The 25,812-nt window shown below is 39.3% G+C and overlaps 1 protein-coding gene across 9 annotated transcripts in view; it reads right to left on the bottom strand.

Annotated features, from left to right (window-relative positions):
• The window catches only part of LOC150075069 (paired amphipathic helix protein Sin3a-like), a 718,000-nt gene that overhangs the window by 219,866 nt on the left and 472,322 nt on the right, over positions 1-25,812 (bottom strand). For all 9 annotated transcript variants that reach the window (XM_090389145.1, XM_090389146.1, XM_090389142.1 and 6 more), the window contains 2 exons: positions 22,411-22,508; positions 7,345-7,461 (listed from right to left, as the gene is read on the bottom strand). In XM_090389145.1, the coding sequence (XP_090245271.1) occupies positions 7,345-7,461; positions 22,411-22,508 (215 nt within the window). The remainder of the gene's footprint in view (positions 1-7,344; positions 7,462-22,410; positions 22,509-25,812) is intronic.

The raw sequence follows: 25,812 nt of genomic DNA, 5'->3' as shown, positions 1-25,812 counted from the left end.
AATGACAATTGAACAGAGAAGCTATATTGAGTCAAACAGACAGATTCTCCATTTTAATTCTGTTGAGTTGGCAGCTATGTTATTCACAGAAATCATTCCCCTGATTGGGTACATTTCCATGTACTAGGTTGGTTCAATAAAGAATCGCCCTCACCTACTTCCACATATCGCAGAGTCATATTTTGTGTGTACCATCATACCTATCTCTGTACTAAAGGTGTAAAATTTCAGCCCTGTGTCTCAATTTGTTTTTCTTTTACAGAGCTAAACGTGTGAAGATGTAGCATCATGGACAAAGTTGAAGCCAGAGCTGTAATCCGGTATCTGTTCTTGAAGGGGAAATCTCCTAAAGAAATTCACGAGGAGATGACTGCTGTATATAAGGATGAAGCCCCATCCTATGGCATTGTGAAGCACTGGCATAGACAGTTTAGGCATGGTCGGACATCAGTAGAATCTGACCCCATTCTAGTCTGTCTGTATTTAGCCATTGATGACAGCACGGTCAGAAAAGTGGAGTTGTTAATCATGGAAGATCGCCAGTTATCTGAGCATGAATTGTCCCAGGAGGTGAAGATTAGTGTGGGCTCTGTTGAAACCTTCCTTCATGACCAACTCCATTTACAGAAATTGAGTGCAAGATGGATTCCCTGATTACTGACTGGTTTCCATAAGGCTGGTCGACAACAGAAATCACAAGAGTTGTTAGCCCTGGGCCAAAAAAATGAGGAAGACTTTTAGTCTAATCACTCAGGATGAAAGTTGGTTACACCATTTCAACCCTGAAAGTAAAAAGCAGTCCATGGAATGGTGACATCATGGTGTCCCCCCCCCAAGAAGGCAAGGGTCCAAGCGACAGCAGGATAGGTCTTGCTGACAGTGGTTTGGTATGAGAAAGGCATAATAATGACTACCTGATTACATAATGATTACCTACCAAAGGGTAGAACAATTACATGTGCCTATTATGCCAACTTACTCACAAAATTACAGGAGAAAATCCAAATACGTAGGCGTGGAATGCTGTCCAAAGGTGCGAGAATGCTTCAAGACAATGCCCCTGTTCACACTTCTGAAATTGCAACAATTCACACTTCTTCACTTCTGATCTTGCACCACTGGACTTCTTCTTGTTTCCCATCCTCGAATCATTTCTTCGGGAAACCACTTCCCCGACGACGAGACAATCATTTCTACAACAGAGTCATGGTTCAGAGACCAACCTCAACACTTACAAAATCCATAGCCTGATCCATCGATGGGAAAATGTGTAAATCTACAGGGACTAAAACCTGCGCCAAGAATTAACAGGCTAAGTCAGAGCGATTCTTCATTGAACCACTCTCGTATTATCACTGTGTCTTTTTTTTAATATCTGCATAATTTTGTGATTTCAGATAAAACTCTGATCACTCTTTGTGTATTATTATATTTCTATACATTAAAATAATTTTCCTCCTAGTGAAATTTATTCAGCCAATTGGTACGTAACAAATACTAAAATATGTAAAGGAAGCTTGTTTTACTTGGTAATGCTAGATAAACCTAGTGCATCTGCTTGTTTATCTAACATCACCACGCAGTACCATTCTTGATTTCCATATATAAAATTTTATGTATTCATAGTAGAATGCATACTCTCTGAATGTTAAGTATGCAGAGTATATTGTGCTTATTTAAGCGAAGTACAGAGGAAAAACAGCATAAACCAGTGTGTGTGCATGTGTACGGATGTGCCCCCATATCCATTGATTCAGTTACCCAGGGTTAACCACGCAGGGGTGGGGGGGACACATACTATCGCATGTCCAATACGATGCTTCCCTCTGTCGCGTATTGTTTGGTCACAAACATTATAATGGTTCTTTAGAGATTTAACGGATGCACCGTTTTCAAACTTTTGAATAATTTCAAGTTTTTGTTTAATTTGAAAGCACAACTCTTGAGTTTGCCCATCATTTTTGCGATTTCTAAACAATGACAAAAAAAAAAAAAATAGTTCCTATAAAAAAAAAATTCCAACATACTTGACATAAATAACAAAATAAACTTTGTCCTTTTGCAGTGCAATGGAACACAACAATTGACGCGACGCACTAAAACAAACTAAACATTTGATCTCTCTTTTTTTTTTCTTTTTTTTTGTTTTTTGTTTTAAGTGGTAGGTGTGAAGACAGCAGGGTTGCAAGATAATAGTTACACTAATTTCCAATGACGACTTATAACGCTGGCTCTTGTCGCTTATTTACAACTTGCAAATTATCTGTTTATACCTGTTCTAGTTATTACTTAATTTTTTTTTTTTTTTTTTTTCAATTTGTAGTCTTGAAGTGTCCCAATTAATCCAATCCGGGTAAATCAAGAGTCTGCTGTACTTTATTATTACCATATTTAATGTTGTAATGTCTAACTATGTGTTTAATTCATCCATTAAACGTTATTATACGTATGTACAAGAAAATCACTTTATATATGGGGTCAGCAGATGTTCGTTTATATCCAGGGTTTCAGCCATTCAAACTAGGTCTTGGAACTCAACACCCACAGATACGGGGGGGGGGGGGGGGCTTACTGTATATATGTATTTATATAGAGGTTATACACCATGCACCTATAAAAATCCAGAAGGTATCCGGCATATACTCCTGTATATATATCATCCACTACAGCCCTGTCATTGCTGAGGAAAACACAGGTTCGACACACAGTGTCGAAAGCTTCTCTATGTATTTTATTTTATTTTATCCAAAGAAGCGAGTGCAGCAAGCAGGGGACAAAGGCCCCTGGTGACACATTAAAATGCCTCTCTAACAAAATGAATGCAAGTTTTGTCATAATCTAATGATTTTATTTATATGTATTTTTGTGTTCATTCATCCGTCCCTGACTTCTAAATATCAGCGTTTGTGCATGTGAATTATATATTAAGTACAAGAAAGCCTTCCTTTGCCACATTAAAAAATTAAGAGAGCTAACAAGTAATGAGGTGCAATGAAAATTTGAATGGTTTGAAGGTATAGTTTCTAGCCACAATTTCCTGTTAGTAGTAGTAGTGGCATGTGATGCAAGAAAGCAAGTGTATGAGCTTATGCAGCATCAGCCAAAAAAATCACACCATTCCCTCCAAATAGCTGTCCAGTTCTTCCTTAAATTTATTTAACCTATCAATTTCCACAACGACAGATGGAAGTTTGTTCCAGCAATTAACCTCCCGCGGGCTAAAGGCAAATTTCAGCACATCTATTCTACATCTGTCTTTTATTAATTTGAATTTATGCCCCCTTAGGTTCGTAATCTGAACAAGTGGAAGGATCCCATCAGAATTCAGCATGCTCAACCCATTCAAGGCCTTATACACCTCAATCAGATCACTGCGCAGGTGCGTAGTCTCCAGCCACTGCAATTTGCAGAACTTAAGCCTCTCTTGGTAAGAGGATCCCTTCATTCCCCTCACCAATCATGTTGCCCTTGTCGGTACACGCTCAAGCAAATCTACATCCTTCCTAAAATTAGGCCTCCAGACCTGTATGCAGTACTCAAGGCGTGGCCTGACCATTGCCTTATACAGAGGGACAATCACCTCCTTTTCCCTGCTAGCAAAATTCCTATATATCATTGACAAAACCCCATGACCTGCCCTGGCAGCCTGTCTGCATTGCTCAGAAAACTTCATATCTGACTGCACAATTACTCCCAGGTCTTTTTCATTTTCTACCATCTTAAGTGTAGTACCACACAGTTGGTACTTTTATCTCGTGTTACTTCTACACATATGCAGTTTGTATTGTGCACATGTCAAGGTTAAACTTCAGTTGCCACTTATTAGCCCATCTGCCCAAATTATCTAGATCCTGCAGTAGCACACTGCCATTACTGTCATTAACAACACTGCCAACCTTTGTATCATCTGCAAACTTCGACACTAAGCCTGATATACATTCATCAATATCATTGATAAATATACAAAACAACAGTGGACCCAAAACCAAACCCTGTTAGACTCCACTAATAATATTAGTCCACGAAGAGCAGCACCCATTAATTACCACCCTCTGTCTTCTCCCACTCAACTATCCTTTTATCCATTGTAGCAACTTACCCTTAATACCATTCTGCTCCAATATGTACAATAGTCTTCCATGCACAACAGTGTCAAAAGCTTTCCTGAAATCCAAATATATGATACCAAAATTATTTTTTGCATCCAGTTCCTTTGTAACCACATCATGATATCCTATCAAATTTGTCAGACAAGACTTTCCCTTAACAAACCCATGCTGTGTTTGTATCTTTAAATATTGCTATGTATCTTTAAATGGTGACTCCATTAATTTAACACGGAACAAAAGTTAAACTAACTGGTCTGTAATTACTCGTGTCACCCTTCGATCCTCCTTTTGTGAACTAGGGATACATTTGCACATCTCCAGTCCGTGGGGACCTCCCCTGAGTCCAAGGATGCTCTCATAATTATGGCTAAGGGTGTGCTTACTTCCTTTGCCGCTTCCTTTAATATAACTGGATAGATCCCGTCCACCACAGGCGACTTTCTTATGTTCAACTTCAACAATTTCTCCTTCATTTTGCTCCCAGTTATTACAAAATCATTAAGCACACCCTTCTACAACATGATAACCTTCTGGAATTTTCCTTCCTAAATAACTCGTCATGTGTGAATGCTGATGCAAAATACTCATTCAGTTTGTTTGCTATCTGAGCAGGATCATCAACAGCCGAATCATCGATATCCAGTGGACCAATCAGATTCATCCCCTTCCTTTTAGAGTTTATATAAGAAAAGAAATCCTTGCTGTTTTTCTTAGCATCTTTTGCCAAAGATTTCTCGTAATCTGCCTTCACCTGCCCAACCTCCTTTGTGACCTGATTACAGACTAGCATTAGCATTGGCATTTGATGCAAGAAAGCAAGCTTATGCAGCATCAGCCAAAAAAAAAAAAAAAAAAAAAAAAACCCCACTTCCACTTCACCCCTCTGTTCATTCAAAATACCTGTCCAGCTCAGCCTTAAACTTATTTAGGCTATCAACTTCCACGACATGGGATGGAAGTCTGTTCCACCAACCAACCACCTGCTGGCTAAAGGCAAATTTCCACACGTCTATCCTACATCTGTCTTTTCTCAATTTGAATTTATGCCCTCTCGGGTGGTTTTTCTGAGCTAGAGGAAGAATCCCATCAGCATTGAGCATGCTTAAACCATTCAAGGCTTTATACACCTCTATCAGATCACCTCGCTGGTGCCTAGTCTCCAGACACTGTAATTTGCAAATCTTAAGCCTTTCTTCATAAGAGCACCCCTTTGTTCCATTCACTAATCTTGTTGCCCTTCTCTTGACTCGTTCCAGCAGCTCTACATCCTTTTTGAAATGAGGCCTCCAGACCTCATGAGTCATGAGTCTCGTTAGTTCATATGATAACCATTTAGGCTTAAACCTTGAACAATATTTCTTAATAGGGATGAAACTTTTAGTAGCATCCACGATTAATTCCTTGAATGGTTCCCACTTAGGATTTACTGTTGGTAACATCGTCAGTTGATCCCACTGTACAGAATTTAAAAGCTGTCTGAGACCATTGTACTCACCTTTACAAAAGCAAAAACCTTTACCTTTGCCCTGATGGTAATTATATCTCTAAGTAAATCCCACATCAGTACACTGTAATGACTGCCACCGAGTGGTTCCTTTATCTGCAAATTCTTAATACAAGAATGATCACTGCTGATAACCAGATCAAGAGTATTACCTTCTCTGGTTGCCTCTCGACCATGCTGCTGCAGAAAACAATCATCCAATAAATCCACAAAATCTTACTAGTGTGTGAGTTAACAACCCACAAGTTCCAGTCAATATCTGAGAAGTTAAAAATCCCCCATTATAAGACATTCTGATTTACAAGCCCACTCTATTTCTCTGTACAATTGTTCACTATATTCATTCGAGTCATTAGGCCTAGAACACACTCCTACTCTTATTTTTGTTTCGCAGTGCTGATGTCACACCAAACTTACTCAACAGTTACCTGTTCATCTATATGAACTGGATGCACTTCTTTTGATTTTATGTTTTTCTAAATTAACAGCATAACACCTCCTCCCTTCCTATCCTGTCTATCCTTTCTGTACACATTGTACTCTCCAAATTCCAGTTCTGCATTCCTTATATCTGTGTGACAGCACGTCTCTGCTATCCCAACAATATCCACCTTTGATGTCTTGACCAACACTTCAAATTCATCAAATTTATTTTCTATACTTCTATCATTGGTATACATGCAAGTATACATGTTCCTATTCTTATTATTAGTTACCCTAACACATCCCATATACCCACCTGTTTCACGATGATTGCCATCAGTTCCTGAAACCCCCAGCACACCTCGCTCCAGGTCGCTACTTATTCTAATAGAAGAAATTGTGCTAGAATCACCTTCACCTCTGCCTGCGGCTACTTTTAACCTTTAGTCTGTGAATCCCCCCAAGCTAGCAGTTTTCCGACCCACCTAACATTGCCTTGATAGCATCAGCAAATATTCTTGTACTCTTTCTATTTAAGTGTATCCCATTCCTGTAGAAGCAGTGTCTCCTGTTAACAAGCACAGACCAGGCTGAAAAAAATTTTACCCCTTGAGCCTTGCACATTTCCTCCAGGGCCGAATTGATTGCACATTTTTTTAGGCTGTAATGCATTAAAGAATTGCCCCCCTCAGTTCTCCCCCGAGTCACAGCACTCCTGCCACTTTGTACCCGTTGCTTTACTGCTCTAGTCTGGGGCATGATATTTTAAATTAATAAGATCAATAAATTTAATTAATTAATTATCAATATTATGCTATCTAATAAAATCCTAAATGCAGTGATGCATATTACGTTATATAATTATATGTTAGAGGTGCCTAGTTACCACAATTAAAAATTTGATTTCCCTACTACTCTATACAAAAACAATGGCTGTAAGATTTGAACGAAATTATGGTTTTACGTATATTTAGTTGTAATCTACAAAAACTCTTTATCTAAATTAAAAATAACCAGCGTAACAATAACTATAAGACTATGTATAAAGTACAATATAAAATAACAATTAGGCAAATAAAAAGGCAAACACTTACAACTGTTTTGATGAAGCAAAAGGAGCATGGGTGGAAAGGTGATAAGATTTATTGTAGAATAAGAATAAACAAGGAATTAAAAGTAAAGTATTCTCCTAAATGCTTTGCCAGGTATTCAAAATTAAAAAAAGAAACATGCTGAAATTAATGGAGTAAATATGGCATTTAATTTATGGAGGAAGGAAGCATTTGTTACGCATTAGATTCATCATACCTCAAATCTCTCATCTTCACATCTATATATATATTCTTCGTATTGAGTTTTACGTGAACTCACAAATGTTGAATCCTCCGACCACGAAGGAAATGATACCCAAGTATCATTTAATACCTGAAAATATAAGTAAAAATAACAAAACTTGCTGACTGAATACATAATTTCATGGTAAGCTTAATTTATTAGAATTCTAAAAATATTTTTAAATAAACAGAGCGATTAAAAATTTACAATTTTTGCTTAAAAATATAAATTTCTTCATTTCCCATACAGACAAAACAAGACACTTTCCAAGAATAACTTTATTCCGATAATATTAGAGGCTCAGATTGGTTTGGAGTACGATTTTACTGGAACATTATGCACCAAGACAAGGTACGTCTTTTAAACATATCGTAAATATGTTTAAAAGGCAGTATAAATTCTAAAATTGTATGCTTTATTTTTTATATTATGTATATAAATTAATAAGTTATTAATTTATATACACAATATAAGGGGCAAAAATAGCTGACGTTATCATTGTCATACAAAATCCAACTGAGTGTATAAGGCTTAGTCAGGTAAAAGCAGAAAAAGTGTACATTTAAAATTTGGGAACTTGATTAAAATATGTCTCAGACATAAAAGGGTGTCATCAGACTAACACATAGGAGGGTCACAGCCCTCCGGAAATACGGGTGTCAGATTGTCATTTACACTGTCCAAGAAAGAACAACTTACTCTTTATGATTCCTACACAGACTAGACCGCCAAGGTTCAATCACAGGCTTTATCTGACATAATTTATTGTAGTCTGTCGATTCCATGAATTTTGGCAATGGGACTGTATCTTTTATTACTTGTCAGTAATCTGTATATGGAATTGACAGGCAACAGTTATTAGTGAGAATTTCTGGTTTGGCTGTGATGTCAGCCAAATTATTTCTCCTAATCCCAATGTGGCTAGGAATCCAGCAGAAGCGGATATCATATTCGCATTTTCATGGAGAGAGGAGATCTTTTGCTGAATGAGACAGTACTGGAAGAGGATTATATCTCATCGATGATAAAGCCTGTAAGACACTCAAAGAATAGGAATAAAAAATGAATTGCTGATACTGGCAAGTACTAATGTGATCCAAGGCACAAAGCTCTGCAGTAAATATGGTGCATTTGGGGAGAATCTGTTCAGATAATGAGTAGCATCTGTTTCTGAATGACAGAAGCAGATGCTACACATGATTCTAACTTTGAGCAGCCTGTGTAACCTAGCACAAAGTAAAAACATTCAGCTTGGTGTACTGAATAGAGTTGCACATCGGCAGACAATGAGCATCTGACTTTACCCAGTTCTTACGGGAAAAGTCATATGCTTCCATGTCAGCATGCCAGGATGGAAAGGGCTGCTTTCCATCAAGGGTGATTGGTCAACCTTGTCTAACTTGATACTAAGTTCTCAAGTAGCTCCTGGATACAAATACCAAAAGTACAATTGGCAGACTGACAGGTGTACAAACTTTCCCATTGTGGCTCAAAAACGGATAGCCATGTATGGTGGTCTGGCAAGGAATATCAGTTTAAAAGTAAACTTCAGAGACAACTACTTACTCTGAAGCAATAATGGTGGTTCATTTGCTTCAGCCTATAGACTTTGGACAGGTGATGCTGAAATGCTCCAGCAGCAATACAGACAGCCAGAAGATGGAAAGGGTCCAGCCATCAAAGTACACTGTTTCTGGTTGATGCATATACCTGGGATCCATAAGCAAGTTTAGAATGAACAAGTGCATAGGCTGGCTCCCAAATATAGATAGAATGTTCAAGTTTCTTATGCACTTTGTACGGAATTGACAAACGTGTTCTTCAGTCCACAAACTTTTTATCAAATATGAGTCCCAAGAATTTTGTGTCTATTACTACGGGGATGGCATTAAGTCCAAACCTTAATTCAGATTTAGAATGAAGATTAAACTTACAACAAAAATCTACGCAAATGGTCTTCTGTGGGGAGAGCCTGAATCCATTAGCAAATGTGCAGGAATTATGGCAATCAATGACTAGTAGCAGGTGTCTTTCAATAACTCCCATATTCCATAAGTGAGAGAATATGATAAAGTTATCAACATTTAAGGGATTGTTTAAAGTTGGAGGAAGTTGTTCTGTGGTGGCATTTACTTTGATGGTAAAAAGCCTGACACTTAATATTCATCCTTGCAGTACTCCCTTCTCTTGGCAAAAGGGAAGAGACAGTGAGGATACCATATGAACTTGGAGAGACTGAAATTGTTTGATTTTTAATAAAAATGGGGAGATGCACTCTAAGACTGAGGCTATACAAATCTTTTAAGATGCCAAATATTCAAGTTGTATATATACTTTCTCCATATCAAATAATACACAAGATGTTTACATTTTAGGAAAGCATCCTGGATGGATGTTTCCAGTCTAATAAGATGGTCCAGAGTAGACCGGTTCTTTCAGTAGCCGAATTGAATGCTAGAGAAAAGTCATTTGTTTCTAAATACCAGGATTTTGCAGAGATGGCTAGTCAGAACAATAGGATAATTAGTTGGGACTTTAAGATCCTTTCCTGGCTTAGCAAAGGTAAGAACATTTGCCATGGACCAGGCATCCGGAAAGTATTCTTCAATAAATATTCTGTTATATAGAAGGAGATCAACAAATTTTGGAGAAAAGTGCTTAATCATTTCACAATGGTTGCCTACTGGTCCAACAGCACTTGCCTTAGAAAGGGTAAGAGTTCTTTTAGTTCTTTTATAAGGAATGACAAGTTGTAGGGATAGGAGCCTTTTGATATGAAATTAATGAATGCTTTTCACTTTTATGTTTCAGGGCCAGGAACTCTGGGGAACATCAAGATATTCACCTGCAGGGGCTCACATCTGGTGAGTATGGGCTTGGCACACCAGGGTCCTGAGCTGGATATCATCATTCTTCCATATCTTGGTGATTCCTTTCCACTTCTCTCTCTTGCCGACCGGGCTAGCTGGGTGGGTAAAGTGCCTGCCTGGCAACCGAAAGGTCGCGGGTTCGAATCCCGCCTCGGGTTTGGATCAAAGTACTGCAAAAAACCTTGGGAGGTGCACTATGGCCACAGAAGCCGATGCGCCAATAACTACCCAAAAAAAAAAAAAAAAAAAAAACCTTCCCTCTCTCTCTCTCAGGGTAATAGGAAAAAAAATTTTTTTTGGCCGGTGAAGCATAAGCCTCAGGTTTCCTTGTACCATATGGCTGTTGCTAATAATAATAATAAGAGAAGTGCAAGTCCATCCAACCCCACCAACTAGAAGTGGTTCCTGCGCAACTGTGCTAGTGACCAGCCAGGAAGGGAGAAAACGGCAACACATAAAGTGGAGCATCGAAATGAATACGTACATCATGCAAGCATACTACGAAGTAACGAAGCTGGAGACCGATATGACAACTTACAGGACGAGACTACATACCAAGTGGCTGGAACGATTCCTAGATATTCAGGTCACCGAACAGCGAATAGCGGACCATTGTCACGAAGAACCTAATAGCCTCTGCAATCTTGGAAAAAAATCAAGCAGGACACGAGATATCAACTACAAAGGATAAAGAATATGGAACCAGAGGAGGAAGAACTTACCACCGCCGACCAGAGGCAGAAGAGCAAGAGGAAATACAATCTGCAACAGCTAAAGTGGAAACAGACGAGGCCATGATATACAGAATAGAGGACGAGTGGAAGAAGGCCCTAACAGAATTTGAAGGAATGGACCCCACAAAGACTCACGTGATACCGAAGCAGAGGCCGAATTGAACCTTGTGGAGTCACAGACCACCTGAATTGGCACATAATACTACGTTACCTCAAAAGCAATGGTGCAACACTGGAGGCCATCCACACAGACGTGTATTGTGCTGTGGTAGCAGCCATGAGGATTAATGGAAGAGAAGCGAGAGACCAGCAGCAGAAGAACCAAAAACAGAAGGAACCGGCAGCTTGGGAAAGAGGACTTCAGCAGAAGATAAAAGAATTAAGAATCAAGATAGGCCAATTGACCCAGTACCAATGGGGCAACAGGAGTAAGAAATTAATTGGAAAAGTGAAGAGCATCCTCAAGAGAGAGACAGCGTCCACATCAAACATGAGACAAAAAATTAGAGAATAGGAGAGTACTTGGATATATTGAAGCAGAACCTCCTTGCACTCAGCAAGAGACTACGGCAATACAAAGAGAGCTCCAAGAGGAAAATAAACAACCGAATCTTCGATGAGGACCAGAGGTTTCTACAGGAATCTTGCTGAAGACGGGAAACAAGGGAACGGACCACCTGAGAAGAAGAAGATTGACGATTTCTGGGGAAACATATGGAGAAGGGAAGTGAAACATAACAGCCGAGACACCTGGACCTGGATAGAACTAGAACGCAAGAAAACCAAGGACGTACAAGAAATGAGAGGATGGGAGATTCGAGAAGAAGTAGTAAAACAGACGATCAAGAACGATCACAACTGGCATACTCCAGGAATACATAACGTCCACAACTACTGGTACAAGAAGCTCACTTACACACACAAGCACCTGGCAAAGCAGTTCACCCAAATGATAAGGCATCCAGAGACAATCCCGAAGTTTCTCACTCAAGGAATTGCATATCTGAAGTCCAAAGACGAAGATACAAGAAACCCAGCGAAATATAGGCCAATCACCTACTTCCTAACAATGCACAAGATCCTGACCAGCTACATGACTAAGAAGATATCAGACCACTTAGAGAGTCAGAACATAATGGCCGAAACAGCAGAAAGGATGCAAGGAGCAATTAACCATAGATGCCGCAGTTATGGAGCACGCTATCAAGAAGCACCACAACCTATACACGGCCTACATCGATTACCGCAAGGCCTTTGACTCCGTACCTCATAGCTGGCTAATAGAGACCCTGAAGATCTACAAGGTCAATCCGATAGTGACAAACTTCCTAGGTGCAACAATGGTGAAATAGAGTACCACGATTAAGGTCGAGAACATCACAATCAGGTCAATCCCTATTAGAACATCACAATCAGGCCAATCCCCTCTGAGCCAACTATGATTTTACCCGCTATCCACCATGTTCAACGGCAGCAAGTAGGTATATAACCTCAAAGAAGGAAGAAAGAACCTGTACACCCTCACTCACCTGATGTACATGAATGACATCAAGCTCTACACGGCAACCAAGAAGAAACTCCAGCAACTACCCTGGATCACCGATGAATTCAGCAAGGACATCAAGATGGAATTTGGTCTAGAAAAATGCAAGATCCACACACTGCACCAGGGAAAATGAGTTGGCCGAAACTACCAGATGCTGACTGGTAAAGAGATCGAAGCTATGACAGAAGGAGAGACCTACAAATATCTAAGGATGATGCAGGCTGAGGAGTTGGAAAACAAGGAAATCAAGAAGTGCTTGACCGAAAAATATCATCAGAGACTCAGAAGCCCGCTGAAAGTAAAATTGAATGGAGGGAACACAGTTAAATGCCATAAACACCTATGCAGCTCCAGTACTAACATACACCTTCGGAGTCATAGAATCGACTAACACCGAGCTAGAGGATATCATGTGAAAGACAAGGACAATGATGACCAAGAGCCGCCAACACCACCCAAGTCAGCAGTGGAGAGAATAACAATAACTCAGAAAGAGGGAGGAAGGGGCGAGATAGACCAGACAGAACAAGAGAAAACAGCGATAGTCAACCTGAAGGATTACTTCGAGAACAACACACCAAGCCATAAGAAAGATAGATAAGTGGTATACCCCACTGAACCTAAACGAGTAAACCCCTCCCACCCAAACGGAACAAGAAACGAAGATAGAAAGATGGGCAAAGAAGACACTCTATGGCAGACACTACAATGACCTCCATCAAGATCACATCGATAATATTGCTTCCAATGCATGGCTCACAAGCGGGACGCTCTTCCCAGAGACTGAAGGATTCATGCTGGCCATCCAAGCACAGGTAATCAACACCAGAAACTATAGAAAATACATCGCAAAGGAGCCCGGAATGTCAGATGACACATGTCGATGATGCCACCTAGCCTCAGTAACGATCCAACACATCACTGCGAGGTGCAAAGTGATCACCCAGACTGAACACACTCATAGACACTACCAGGTAGCCGGGATAATACATCAGAAGCTAGTGAGGAAATAACAGTTGACCAAAGAAAGTACCATAGTACAAGCCAGGCTGTACTAGAGACCCGAAAGCACAAGCTGTACTGGGACCACGCCATAAGGACCATCCTGCACAACAGACTGGATATAACCCTTGTGGACAAGATGGAAAAGGCTACCTACTTAATTGACATAGCGGTGCCGAACACTAGTAAAGTCCAGAAAACCCATGAGGAAAAAATCAGGAAGTACACGAACCTGAGACATGAGATCAAGGGGATGTGGCATATGTTAGAAGTATCAACCATCCCAATCATCGTGTCAACAACTGGTATGGTACCAAAGACTCTACATAGCAGCCTAGCAGGTGGAATCCTCCAATTAGGGAGAAATAATATAAGAGCAGCAATAATAATAATAATAATAATAATAATGCAGTGATGTCAAAAATGGTTTCCCGAGAGAATTGGCTATTGCAGTTGTTTCTGCAATAGTGCATCAATTACATTCTAGGATTGAAGGCCAAGATGTATATTTTCCCATCATTTTCTAGATTTTATCTCAGACCATCACAATACTATTAGATTGGGTAATTAATGATGTGAAACGGATCCACGATTCTGTTTGACTGATGGTGGATGCAGTATTTCGCTCATGCTCGTTTAAAGGCTAAAAGATTGGCCATAAGATATTGTCAGAATGTCCCCAGAGATTTGTTTTCAGCCATTTTTGTTTATTTGCAATCTGCATTCCACCATCGTTTTGGAAAAGGTAGAAACACGGTGGATGTTTTTGGAATTGCAATTAGCATAGGCATATGATGAAACAAAACAAGCTTACATCAGCAGTAAAAAAAAACAAAAACAAAAACCTTCCCATTTCACTGAGCCATTTGCTCAAAACGTTTGTCCAGTTCCTCCTTGAATTTACTTAAGCTATCAACTTCCACAAACACAGAGGGAAGTTTATCAACTACCCGCTGGCTAAAGGCAAATTTCCGCACGTCTATATTGAGGAAAGACAGTTCTACAACTGTCTTTCCTCAATTTCAGTTTATGCCCCCTCAGCAAGAGTTTGTAACCTGAGCAAGAGTAAGTATCCCATCAGCACTGAGCCTGCTCACACTATTCAATACCTTATAAACCTCAATCAGATCACCTCACAGGTGCCTAGTCTCCAGACACTGCAATTTGCAGAACTAAACCATTTCTTGGTAGGAATAATCACGTCCTTATCCCTGCTAGCAATTGCAGTTGCATGGACAATACATTCTGTAATGTACATTACTGCATCAATGATAGGATCCTGACTGACTGCAGCGATGGCAAAATTTGCCAGACACTGAAAGGCATTCCAGTCAGTCTGATCTGTCTTCCACTGTGGTAACCTAACAGGAAAATATGCCCTTCCATTAATTAGGGTGGTTATCATGGGGAAATGATCTCTTCCATACGGGTTCCCTTCCAGCTTCCAAGTAAGTGAAGGGAGGAGAGCAGATAGAAAGATCAATGGCAGAAAACTGCTGGTAGGTATGTGGAAGAACATACCTACCATCACTTCTCACATTTAGGAGGGAGAGGTCATTGAGTATATGCTCTATGACATCCCCTTCCACTGCAGTTAGCACTACACAACAGTGTTATGTCCAAAAAATCCCCAAGAAAGGGGGCAGCAACTGTAGTACAAGATCATCAAGGTCTTTCTGGGGATCACATTTCTAGGTGGCAAATAAATAGAGCAAGCAGGCTGTTAACAAAAATCCCACTGTAAGGTGAACTGCAACAGCATCTATGCTAGTCTGGTTGCCCACAAGGATGATCATGATGGTCCTGCTCATATAGGTGATATGAGCAGGACCATCCACAATTGTATCCTTATGAAAAATTGTGATTTTAGGTGTGGTGGGGTCATCATTTGCTTTTGGATAAGTCTCTGGTAAGCAAGACAAACTGGCTTATGCTTCTGTAGGAGAGCCTTAATGTCATCAGTATTTTGCCAGAATCAACAGCGATTCCACTGTAGGAATTTAGCCATTGTTTTGGCTTGTTGAGTCCATCAAGGCTTCTAAAGTGCCAAGGGCTTAATTTTCTCAGTCTTCGATTTATCTCTTTAGAGGAAGTATAGATGCTGTTCTGTATCCATTTAATTCTTCTACAAAGAGTTCCAAGACTAAATACTCTTATACCTCATTCTCCTTGATATCCATTTTTTCTTGGGAACTACGGAGTATTTCGGGATTTTTGTTGTTTTCTCCAGCAACTTCTTTTGGTACTGGTGGAAAACCACAGAGCCCAAATGGGGCATCCACTACCGGCAAGATAAATGCGTTTGGGTGTGGGAAGCCAGGATTAACCAGACACCATACCTGCACCGTGTCCAGCCTGAATCCTGTCCCTTGGACCACGAGGGTACGGACTTGACATTGACACGGTTGACCCTTGCTGGCAAATCTCCATGGGTTGCAGTGCATGGAACTTGTCTGTAGGCTTCATATCCCAGTGATGATAATCTGGACGATTAGCATCACTGGGATCCAACTGGCAGCATCATGAGGAGGTCCGCTCACCATGAACAGGTGCCCATGTCAAGGGGTAGAGGATCAGAAATTTATGGACCAGTAGTCCTGATGTCTATGTGTAATGTTTTCTTTTAAATGTGTTTAAATACATATTAAAGAAAGAAAACATTACACAAGTAGTACTAATAATGGTTTGTCACACAGTTAAGTTTATTAATACTTGTAAGAAGAATAATTTTGTAAAGCATTATTGAAGTAATGAAGTGTAGTGAAGTGAAAATTCTGCATTTTCAACAATGACACTGATAGCTTGAATAAAGAGCTGATGACCTTGAGGGAGTTAAATCAAGGTATTCACAGAATACCTTAGAACGTCATGCCTTATCCCATTCATCTGGTTAGGATAAGGCATGATAAGGAACACCACAGGCAGAAGACACTTTATGAAAAGGAGATTGTAATTAAAAGTTGTGGCCGACCGGGCTAGCCAGGTGGGTAAAGTGCCTGCCTGGCAACCCAAAGATTGTAGGTTTGAATCCCGCCTCAGGCTTGGATCAGAGTAAAATGCAAAAACATTGGGAGGTGCATTATGGCTACAGAAGCCGATGCGGCAACAACCAAGAAAAAAAAAAAAAAAAATCAGGGTTATGTTATATTTAGACCAGTAAAAATATATTCTACATTAAGGATCGGTGGAACATGACAAGGGAACGTCTGTCAGTGCTGAGGTTGATGGTACTGTGGAAAAATCACCACTTTTTCAGGTACAAAGAGCAATATTCACAGCTACCAAATTTGACTTTAAAAATTTTGAAAATGATGCATTGCGAACTGCTGAAATTTGTGAAACATCATCATTTATAAAAACATTTTTCTAGGAGAACTAATGAACCATGCAATAAATAATTCCTCACAGAACAAAAGAACAGAATCTTCAACTTCCTTTTTTTAGACTTTCACAAAGTTAGCGATAAAAATGTCAATACATAGTCAGAATCATCCTTCTGGCTAAATTGCTATGGAAATCAAGTTACAATATGGAAGTGGAAGATTTCAGAACTGTGGAATAACAAATTTGCACATAACATTCTTCAACATAGCAATGACTTCACATGGATGTGAGGTACGTTGAATTGAAAAGCAATTTTTGGTTTCAGATTTTCAAAGCATAACATTTAAAAGCTTTATTTAAATCTGAAAAGAGGAACATGAACAGACTTTCTGCACAAGTTAGGAAAACAGGCTTATTATTACTATAAAGGGTAAATTATGCAAGGAAGCAGATCTTTTTGCATATGGGAGGGGACCTCACAGTAATACTTTTCATGTCAGCAAAAACTGGCTACTCAATTCTGCTTTGATGTTTACCAAACTACCTGTTTCTACCACTAAGATAGGAAATTATTCCAATGACCTAGTAAGCGTTGCTGAAATGCACGTCATGAGATCCAGCCTTTTGTTTCTACACACTCCCTCCTGTCGCTGAAAATATATTTCACTCTTTCATTTTATCTATTCCCTTCAGCTGTTTACATACCCTTAATCAGGTTTGACCCCCACTCCATAATAACTCTAGTTTCCAAGTCCACTCCTAAATCTCTCTTCACATGGACATTAATTAGCACTCCTCACCAAACTGGTTGCCCTTCTTGGAACCATTTCTGAAAGCTCTATTACTTCATGTGTGGCCTCCCCACTTCAACACAATATACTACATGTAGCTTTACCACTGTCTTATATAAAGTGACAATAACATCCTTTACTGTACTTGTGAAGCTCTTGTATATCAAAGACAGGACACCAATGTGCCTTCTGAGCACTGCCTGTTTACATTGAATGGAAAATTTCATGTAGTATAAACAGGTTGTGCTAAGGATGTTGCTGAATTTTAACCACTAAGTCTTTTTCTGTCCTAAAGCACTTTAAACTCTACTTACTTAGCAATTAAGTAATTTGTAGATTTCTGTTTTAGGGCAAAATGTTACATTTAGAAGCATTCATTTCTCAGACGATTTGCGCAACTGTTCGAATTAATTTTGAAAAATGGCCTAGTCTGGTCCTTAAAGACCTTCCCATCTTTAAATCATTGACAAAATTTAAAACTTCCCCACTCCCTCATAAATGTCATTAAGGAAGATAATAAACAGAAGTTGCCTCAACATTGATCCACCCTGAGGCATGTCCATTTATAACTGTTCTTTCTCTGTCTTCTATTTTTTTAGCCAGCCAGGTACTTGCCATTAATAATGTATAAGGATATATATATAAACCGTTGCTACAATTTATACATAGCCTTATGCAGGGAACAAAAGTATCAAAAGCTTTACTGAAATTAAGGTAAATAACGTCAAGGTTGTAAGATGCATTCAACTGTTTTATAACTTCGTCATAATAATTAACTACTGAATTTCTGAGTTTTCCACTTCAATTAAGTAAGGGGTCCCATCTTGTTCATTCTCTTCTCTCTTGCATTTATGTATGAAAAAAGCTCCTCGCCTCCATTTTTAGCTCTCTTTACTAGTGATTTCTTGTAAGTAAGGTTTTTTTTTGCTGGTTTAGCTCCTTCGGTTGTTTTATTACCTGTATGTTTTAAATAATCATAAATCAGTATTTTTCAATGATTTAAATATCCTGTTTTTTATTTATTTTTTTTGGTTCAAATAAAACGCTTTCTTTAGTAGCTTTACGCCTTCAGTAGCTTTCTTTTGAAGAACTTCGCCACTGTAACAAATACATTTATAATTTTCAGGATAAATCACTCGAATACTTCCAATCACAAACTCACATACAACAGCCTACAGTTGTGGGATATTAGTAACTTATAATTCTATTACTTTATATTCTATGCTCACATTTATTGCTTTTATATTTTAATCGCTGTATTTTAATTTATATAATTTATTTGTACAGTTTTATTTTATTAAAATTTATTTCTATAGTTTGTCAGTGGCAACATGATTTGTTTATAAATGTATATTAGCAAAGAGGCATTAAGTGTTGTGTTTAAGCATATTAAGAATAAATATTGTCACAACTGATGATTAAATAAAACTTAAAAGATAAAATGCACGACAACATACCAATATATCTTCTGAAGTGTAACCTACAAGCATGCGCTATCATTATGCATGTGAAATCAGGGATGAAAGGAAAAGTATGTTGACAAGAAAATTAGTAAAGCAGTTGGTTGGAAACTTTATGCAACAGGATGCCTACTTCCTCAATTTCATAGTTTGCCATAGTTATATAAATTGGGCATTTCTTTGCATCCTACTGTCATTTGCTGTGGCATAGGGGTGCCACGGCAAGCTTATGCTTAGCTTTCTAAGCATATTGACAGTTTACTTTTACCACTTATTAATAATACGGACCATGTTGTTAAAAGTTCCACTCATTCCCTGCTAATCATTAGAGACTAACAATTTAGAGAATGAGGTCATGATTTCCTATGACGTGGTCTCTCTGATTACATCCATTCCAATATAGCCAGTTATTACCTTTGCTAGGCGACTGTTGAACAGGGATGCCATGCTTAGGGAGACGACCTCTCTTTTACAGTTAATGATGCCTTATTCATCCGTTTATCTAGGTGAGCAATCAGTTTTGGCAATTCTTTATACGGGCAGATACAGAGCATGGCCACAAGTGCCCCCAGTAAGTGCTCCTATAGCTAAAATCACAATGGAGACACTTGAGGAAGATATATTTTCGAATTTTGCTGCTTCCTATCAGGCTTTGACGCAGATATGTTGACAATGTTCACGATCATTCTCCAAGGGTCGGGGGTGCTCCTCCTCCAATACCTTAATTCCTTGTCTTTTTATATTTCTTTCACTGTGGAGTTGGAAACAGATCATGCCCTTCCATTCTTAGATACACTGGTTTGGTGTGTAGATCCTGCATTTTAACCTCAGTATACAGAAAACCAATGTACTATGGTCAATTCACTAATTATAAACTGGCACATGCCCCAGGATACTTACACAGTATGGCAGGAGCATTATTTAATCGTGTGTTTTTCCAGTTGACAGGGTCGTTGAATTTCAAAAACTAAGGTGAATTTGTCCAGGTGTGGATATCACCAGGGTGTTCTGGATACCCTTAAGTTACATGATAGTAGGTTTATTGCCCATTCGGAGCATATCTATTGCCACTGCTTACATTCTCAGCTGTCCAAGACAGCTTATCTGCACTTACTGCCAAATTGTTGTGCCACTAACATATTGGTTATGTCCAGCTCCATGGCAGGAAATTGCAGTCGATAGTTTCTAAAATTAAATCGGATTACTCCCCTGCTGCAGTGTGCAGACGTGGTATATTATATTACTTGCCCAGATTGTGGGACTTGTCATTTTGGCGAGTCACAAAGGAGACTCGATGATAATGTCTCAGAGCATGTGGGGGGGGGGAGCTATTCACCAGAACAATTTCGCCCTATCTGCCATTGCTGAACATTACCGGTGTGAACAGCATATAAATTATAACCCATGTTCTACCATTAGAATATTAGAGTATGCACGGCCATAATGATTCCCATGATCATTCTTGGTTGCAAATGTTCCATATAGCTGTTGTGGGTTTCATAATTAATCACAATTTTCGAACCTGCATACACCCCATTATGGAAGTGGTTATCCTGCAGAACATTTACAATACGGTAAATGTTCTCCACCTTACATCTGTGGAGCCTCAGGTTGATATTTTCTTCTTTTTGTCCTTTCCTCCACCTTTCTTCTTTCACCTTCCACAATTTGCACATGCTCAGTGAGGGTGTATGCATGTAGGGTAGATAATTGGTATGTTGTCATGAATTTACCTCAAAAGCTACTTTTGCAAATTTTTTTTGCGTTTTTATTGCTTTTAGTCTCTATATTTGTTCTTATCGTTTTCACTTCACCTGTATATAATATTTTAATTCTATTAGGTTTCCATAATTTTCTTATATATTTATTTGAAGATTAAATTCGCAAGGCATAATATGATATGGGTTTAAATTAACTATATAATATCGGTGTAAATACACCATAGTTTACCCATAAATTTAACTACATACGTAGTGTAAAAAAAAAAAAAAAAAAAAGCTGCAGCCATCATCAACCCACTGCAGGATGGAAGCCTCCTCAACAATTCACGTTGAGGGAAATAGACCATAATCTGTCATGTGGGTACAGTGTGGGTTGGCAGATCGACCGTATTTAGCAGTCAGGGGCTTGAACCCCGGTCTACTCGAGGAGTGTGTGTGTGTGTGTGTGTGTGTGTGTGTGTGTGTGTGTGTGTGTGTGTGTGTGTGTGTGTGTGTGTGTGTGGGACTGCACTCCTGCTCCTGACCACTTGGCTATGGAGGCCTCACATGGTGTAAAGGCATCACTTAAATTTATCTCATATTGTAGCTGCCATCACAATGAGATATCAGGTATTGCACTACTTCAAATAAATAACACTCCTCTGGTAGAGGAGACTCCTATTATTTATTCTCAGTGGGTACCACCACTCACACAGTCATTTCGAAGCTAAGTTGGCTTCATCATCAGTGGGCGGGCAGGTACCCTGATATGGTGTATCTACACTGATATTATATATTTATATATATTTCAATAAATATAATTATCACAACTGACAAAATGGTTTATTTTGCCATTTCGCAAGTTGTGATAATATTTATTCTAAATAAGTGTATAGTTGTCTCTCCAGTTAATACACCTTGAAAAATAGCTTTAAATTGAAGTCCGCCCCCCCACCGCAATCTCCTTTAATCACAAAAATCACTTGGCCATAAACTGTTAAAGAGGGTTGTGTGTGTTCGCATGCGTGTGCATGTGCGTGCACATGTGGATGTGCATCAGCATGCATTTTTTTACTGAAGATCATACGGCAAAACTCGATTATATCATAAACACTTAATTTTCCTTTTATTCAACTTTAAAATTTTACAAAGATTCTTTGAATATTCAAATCTTTTGATAAAATGCATTGACAGCTTTTAAACTAAAGGTTCAGTTTCTCAAAAAATCACAAATAATTAGAAACCATGATTAATTAACTTATGAATCCTATAACAGACAAGAAGAATATTCTTCCCCTTCCCCGGAAATTTGTCAGTGAACCTTAAATCCAAGTTTGTGCTTTTGATAATACATCTTTTCCAAACGTTGGTTCAAAATATAGCATGTTTGTGAGACTCTTATCCACCTCAAGAAAAAAAAAATAATAATAAATAAATCATTTAAAAAAACTTGATGTGAACTATCAACATTAATAAAATACAATAACTTAATTGTACATGTCAGTATCATCCTTCATTATAATTTTTAATGAAATATAATATAACTTATATATACATGGCACTCATTTTAATTAGCAGGCTGAACTAACTACATTCAACTAACTCCACTTACTTCTTTACACAAAGCAGTTCTACCACTGCATTTTGGCTGGACATAATTTTTTGGAACAGCTCTGTAACTTGCACCATATTTCTTGCACGATGAATAGTCTGGTAAAGAAAAACTGATTAATGATGCATATTGTTCAGTAGTTTGCTTGTATTTTTATCTATAACACTTATTTAAGCCTTGCATCTAGATACTTTGGTAAAATGTCTAAGAAATATCAACATGAGCAAAAACATTATGACTACCTCCCTAAAGGCACACTGAACTGCCTTTCATCACGATAACTGCTTGCACCCATTGTGCATTGACTCTACAAGACTGTGAAAGGTATCGACAGGTATCCGACCAGCTGGACAGAAGGCAACTGGCAATTGCCTTCATCCTACAAATCTAAGCTACATCCCACAAATGTTCAATGGCACTGATGTCGGGGGATTTGGCAGCCAGGAAACCACACAAAATATTTGGAGATGATTCTTGAACAATTCTTGCATATTGCAGGCCTTGTGACATAGAACACTGTGTTATTGAAAGAGCCCAGTGCTGTCTGAATACAGCCCTTATTGGTGAATGCTGTATTCACCAATAAGGGTGAAATTCGGTCGGTCCAAAACAATGACAAGGTAGGATCTCAAGGTGACAGCATGTTCAATGTACATGATGTGGGACCCAGTGATGCTCACAAAAATACCCCCAAACCATGACACCACCACTAGCCTATTTTTGTTGAAGCTGGCCACATGCAACCAGACTGTACATTAAATACACACCTGTCCACTGGCATGATGGAGCTTCAACCGGATTCATCACACCAGGCAACTCATTTCCAGTTGTCCAATGTCCAAGAACACCGCTCCCATCTAACTGCAGGCACAGGTGTTGATGATGGTCATTCAACGTAGGCATACGAATAGTCACCTACTCCATAGGACCATCTGCATACATGTGCTCGCAAACATTTCTCTGTGCATCTTGGTTGTTGTTTGTCATTAATTGGATGTTATTTGTTAGTTTGTTAGTTATTTGGTTTTTAGGAGCATTAGCAACTAAGGCCATATTGCTCCGGGATATGCGGTGGTCATTCCCTGACCTTTCCGCTTCCTCCGTATTTGGTGGTGACGGGCTCGAACCCCGGTCTAATCAAGAAGCGTGTGCTACGCAGTGCTGCTCCTTCCCACCTGGCTACGGAGGCGCCTGTCATTAATTGGAGGAGTGAGATCTGTCTATCCCAGATATTGCCAACCACTTTTCACCTTGACTGTCAACCAATGGTGTTTCCGAATGGCTGGTTGTCTGCTCCCCTTAGAACCATTCTCAAGGCAAGAAGACTTTCAAACAGCCAACAATACCTGTGATTGCTGACCCACACCTTTGTGACCTGTAAATCATACCATATTCACACACTCCATCAAGTCCATTCCTCTCCCAATTGCATGTGCATCGTACTGGCAACCTGACAGGATTACACATTCCATCATTATATATATTTTGCGCAAGTCATTGACGTTCACGTGTGTACCAAAACATTATGATCACTCCAGTCTCCACGAGTGGATGCTTCCCACAGCACCTACGGGTGACGTCACTGACTTGCGCAGAATATATATAATGATGAAATGGGTAATCCTGTCCAGTTGCCAGTACGATGCACATGCAATTGGGAGAGGGATGGACTTGATGGAGTGTGAATATGGTATGATAAAAAGGAATGCTGTAAAAGTTGTGAAAACCTATGTATTTTCATAGTCCACTCTTCTTAAGTCAGCACACTACAATCACTAGAGTCATGGTGTCCCAGAGCAGAGGAGAGCAGGCCTGGACCTCAGAGTAAAAATAAACTCGAAAAGAGTCAGAGAAAACAAGATAATGAGGCCGCCAGCACTGGCAACCCAACAGAGGCACATGACCACCTCCCAATCCCAAGTGACGATGCCCCCAGCACTGGATCCAACCCTCCTAGACCAGACCCGCATCTTGAGCAGATTCGAGCTCTCCACTGTGAGATGGAAAGGCTTAATGGCCAACCCCAACAATCGAATTACAACAGCAGTCCGAGGTGAAATTATAACAATATGGTTGAAGACGGAATCTCTTCTCTTAAATACCTATATTGAAAGAGAGAAGGCTACTGCCAAGCTGGGGGCTTATCTTGAAGAACAAGAACAAATGCCACAGCATCCTCATTCATATGCAGATGTGCTGAGGATCAATAACAAACTGAATCATGAGACGACCAGCCAAGCAACAAAGAGGAAGACTATTGAAAACTCTGAATATTGCCATCTTAAAACCAGTAGATCAAGAACTAAAGTCCAGTGAAGAAGTAAAAAAACAAAGTTGTGACCAATTCAAAACCACACAAATCAAATCAATCAGAAAAACTTGCAACGTCGGAGTACTTATAGATTTAATTTTATAGATTTTTTCTTATAGACAGAACAGTCGAAATAAAAAGGACCCTCAATCGTTGTCTTGGAAGGACAAAGGCATTACACACCCACAGAAATCATGGAAGAAGTCTACTATCGAATTCTCGAGGGTGCACATTCTATATAACCTTAGAAGAATTAGATTAGTGAAACCAAAATACCACACCAAATCCAAGCCTGGTAGCACAATTAACTGGTTGATTGAACTCACCTCCTTGTGTGGCATGTAATGCAATTAGAATCCAGGATAGGATTTATATTGATTGGGGCAGCCACCACTTTAAGGAGCATGTGGCCATTCCCAAATGCTTAAAGTGTTGCAATTTGACCATACCACACACATCTGCAGGCAATGTCCCCAGAGGGGGGACACAAGTATAGGGACTGTCCCAACAAGACTGAAGAATCTATCTGCACTAATTGCTAAAGATTAGAACTCTCACATGAACATTCAATCAGAGACAATAGCTGCCCAGTCTATTTGATGTCAAACAGGACTCAACAATTAAGAACCGATTATGGGTCTACATCTTAAATGCTTTAATACACAACAGATAAAATTTCTACAGACTAATGTGCCGAGGGCAAAAGTGTTGCCAGACCAACTGACACTAACTGCAAAGAAGAAAAACATTGACACTGTGATCTTACAAGAACACTATACTCATGCCGAGAAGGTGGGGAGCTACTCGCTCTCCTACAAAATCATCCAGGCAGACAACGAGATTCCTTTGGCATCCATTGCCATCAGGAACGCGGATCTCACCACTACAAAGATATCCAATCTCTGCAAGGCATGGGAAGTGTGTGCCCATATCATTGGCCCTCTGGGTATCTTTTATGTTGTATCCATCTATTTCAGACCCGGAGAGGACATTCTTCCAATGATCAATTACCTGAACAATACAGTTGCCCTCTTCCCTATTGAAAAAAATCACTGTTCGACTGTTGGTGCAGATGAACTGCTGATACCTAG

Source organism: Mastigoproctus giganteus, chromosome 14 (assembly GCF_048544385.1).
Source record: "Mastigoproctus giganteus isolate SK-2022 chromosome 14, ASM4854438v1, whole genome shotgun sequence".
Lineage (NCBI taxonomy): Eukaryota > Metazoa > Arthropoda > Arachnida > Uropygi > Thelyphonidae > Mastigoproctus > Mastigoproctus giganteus.
The sequence above is the reverse complement of the archived record's forward strand: the minus strand, read 5'-3'. Positions and strand labels throughout refer to the sequence as shown.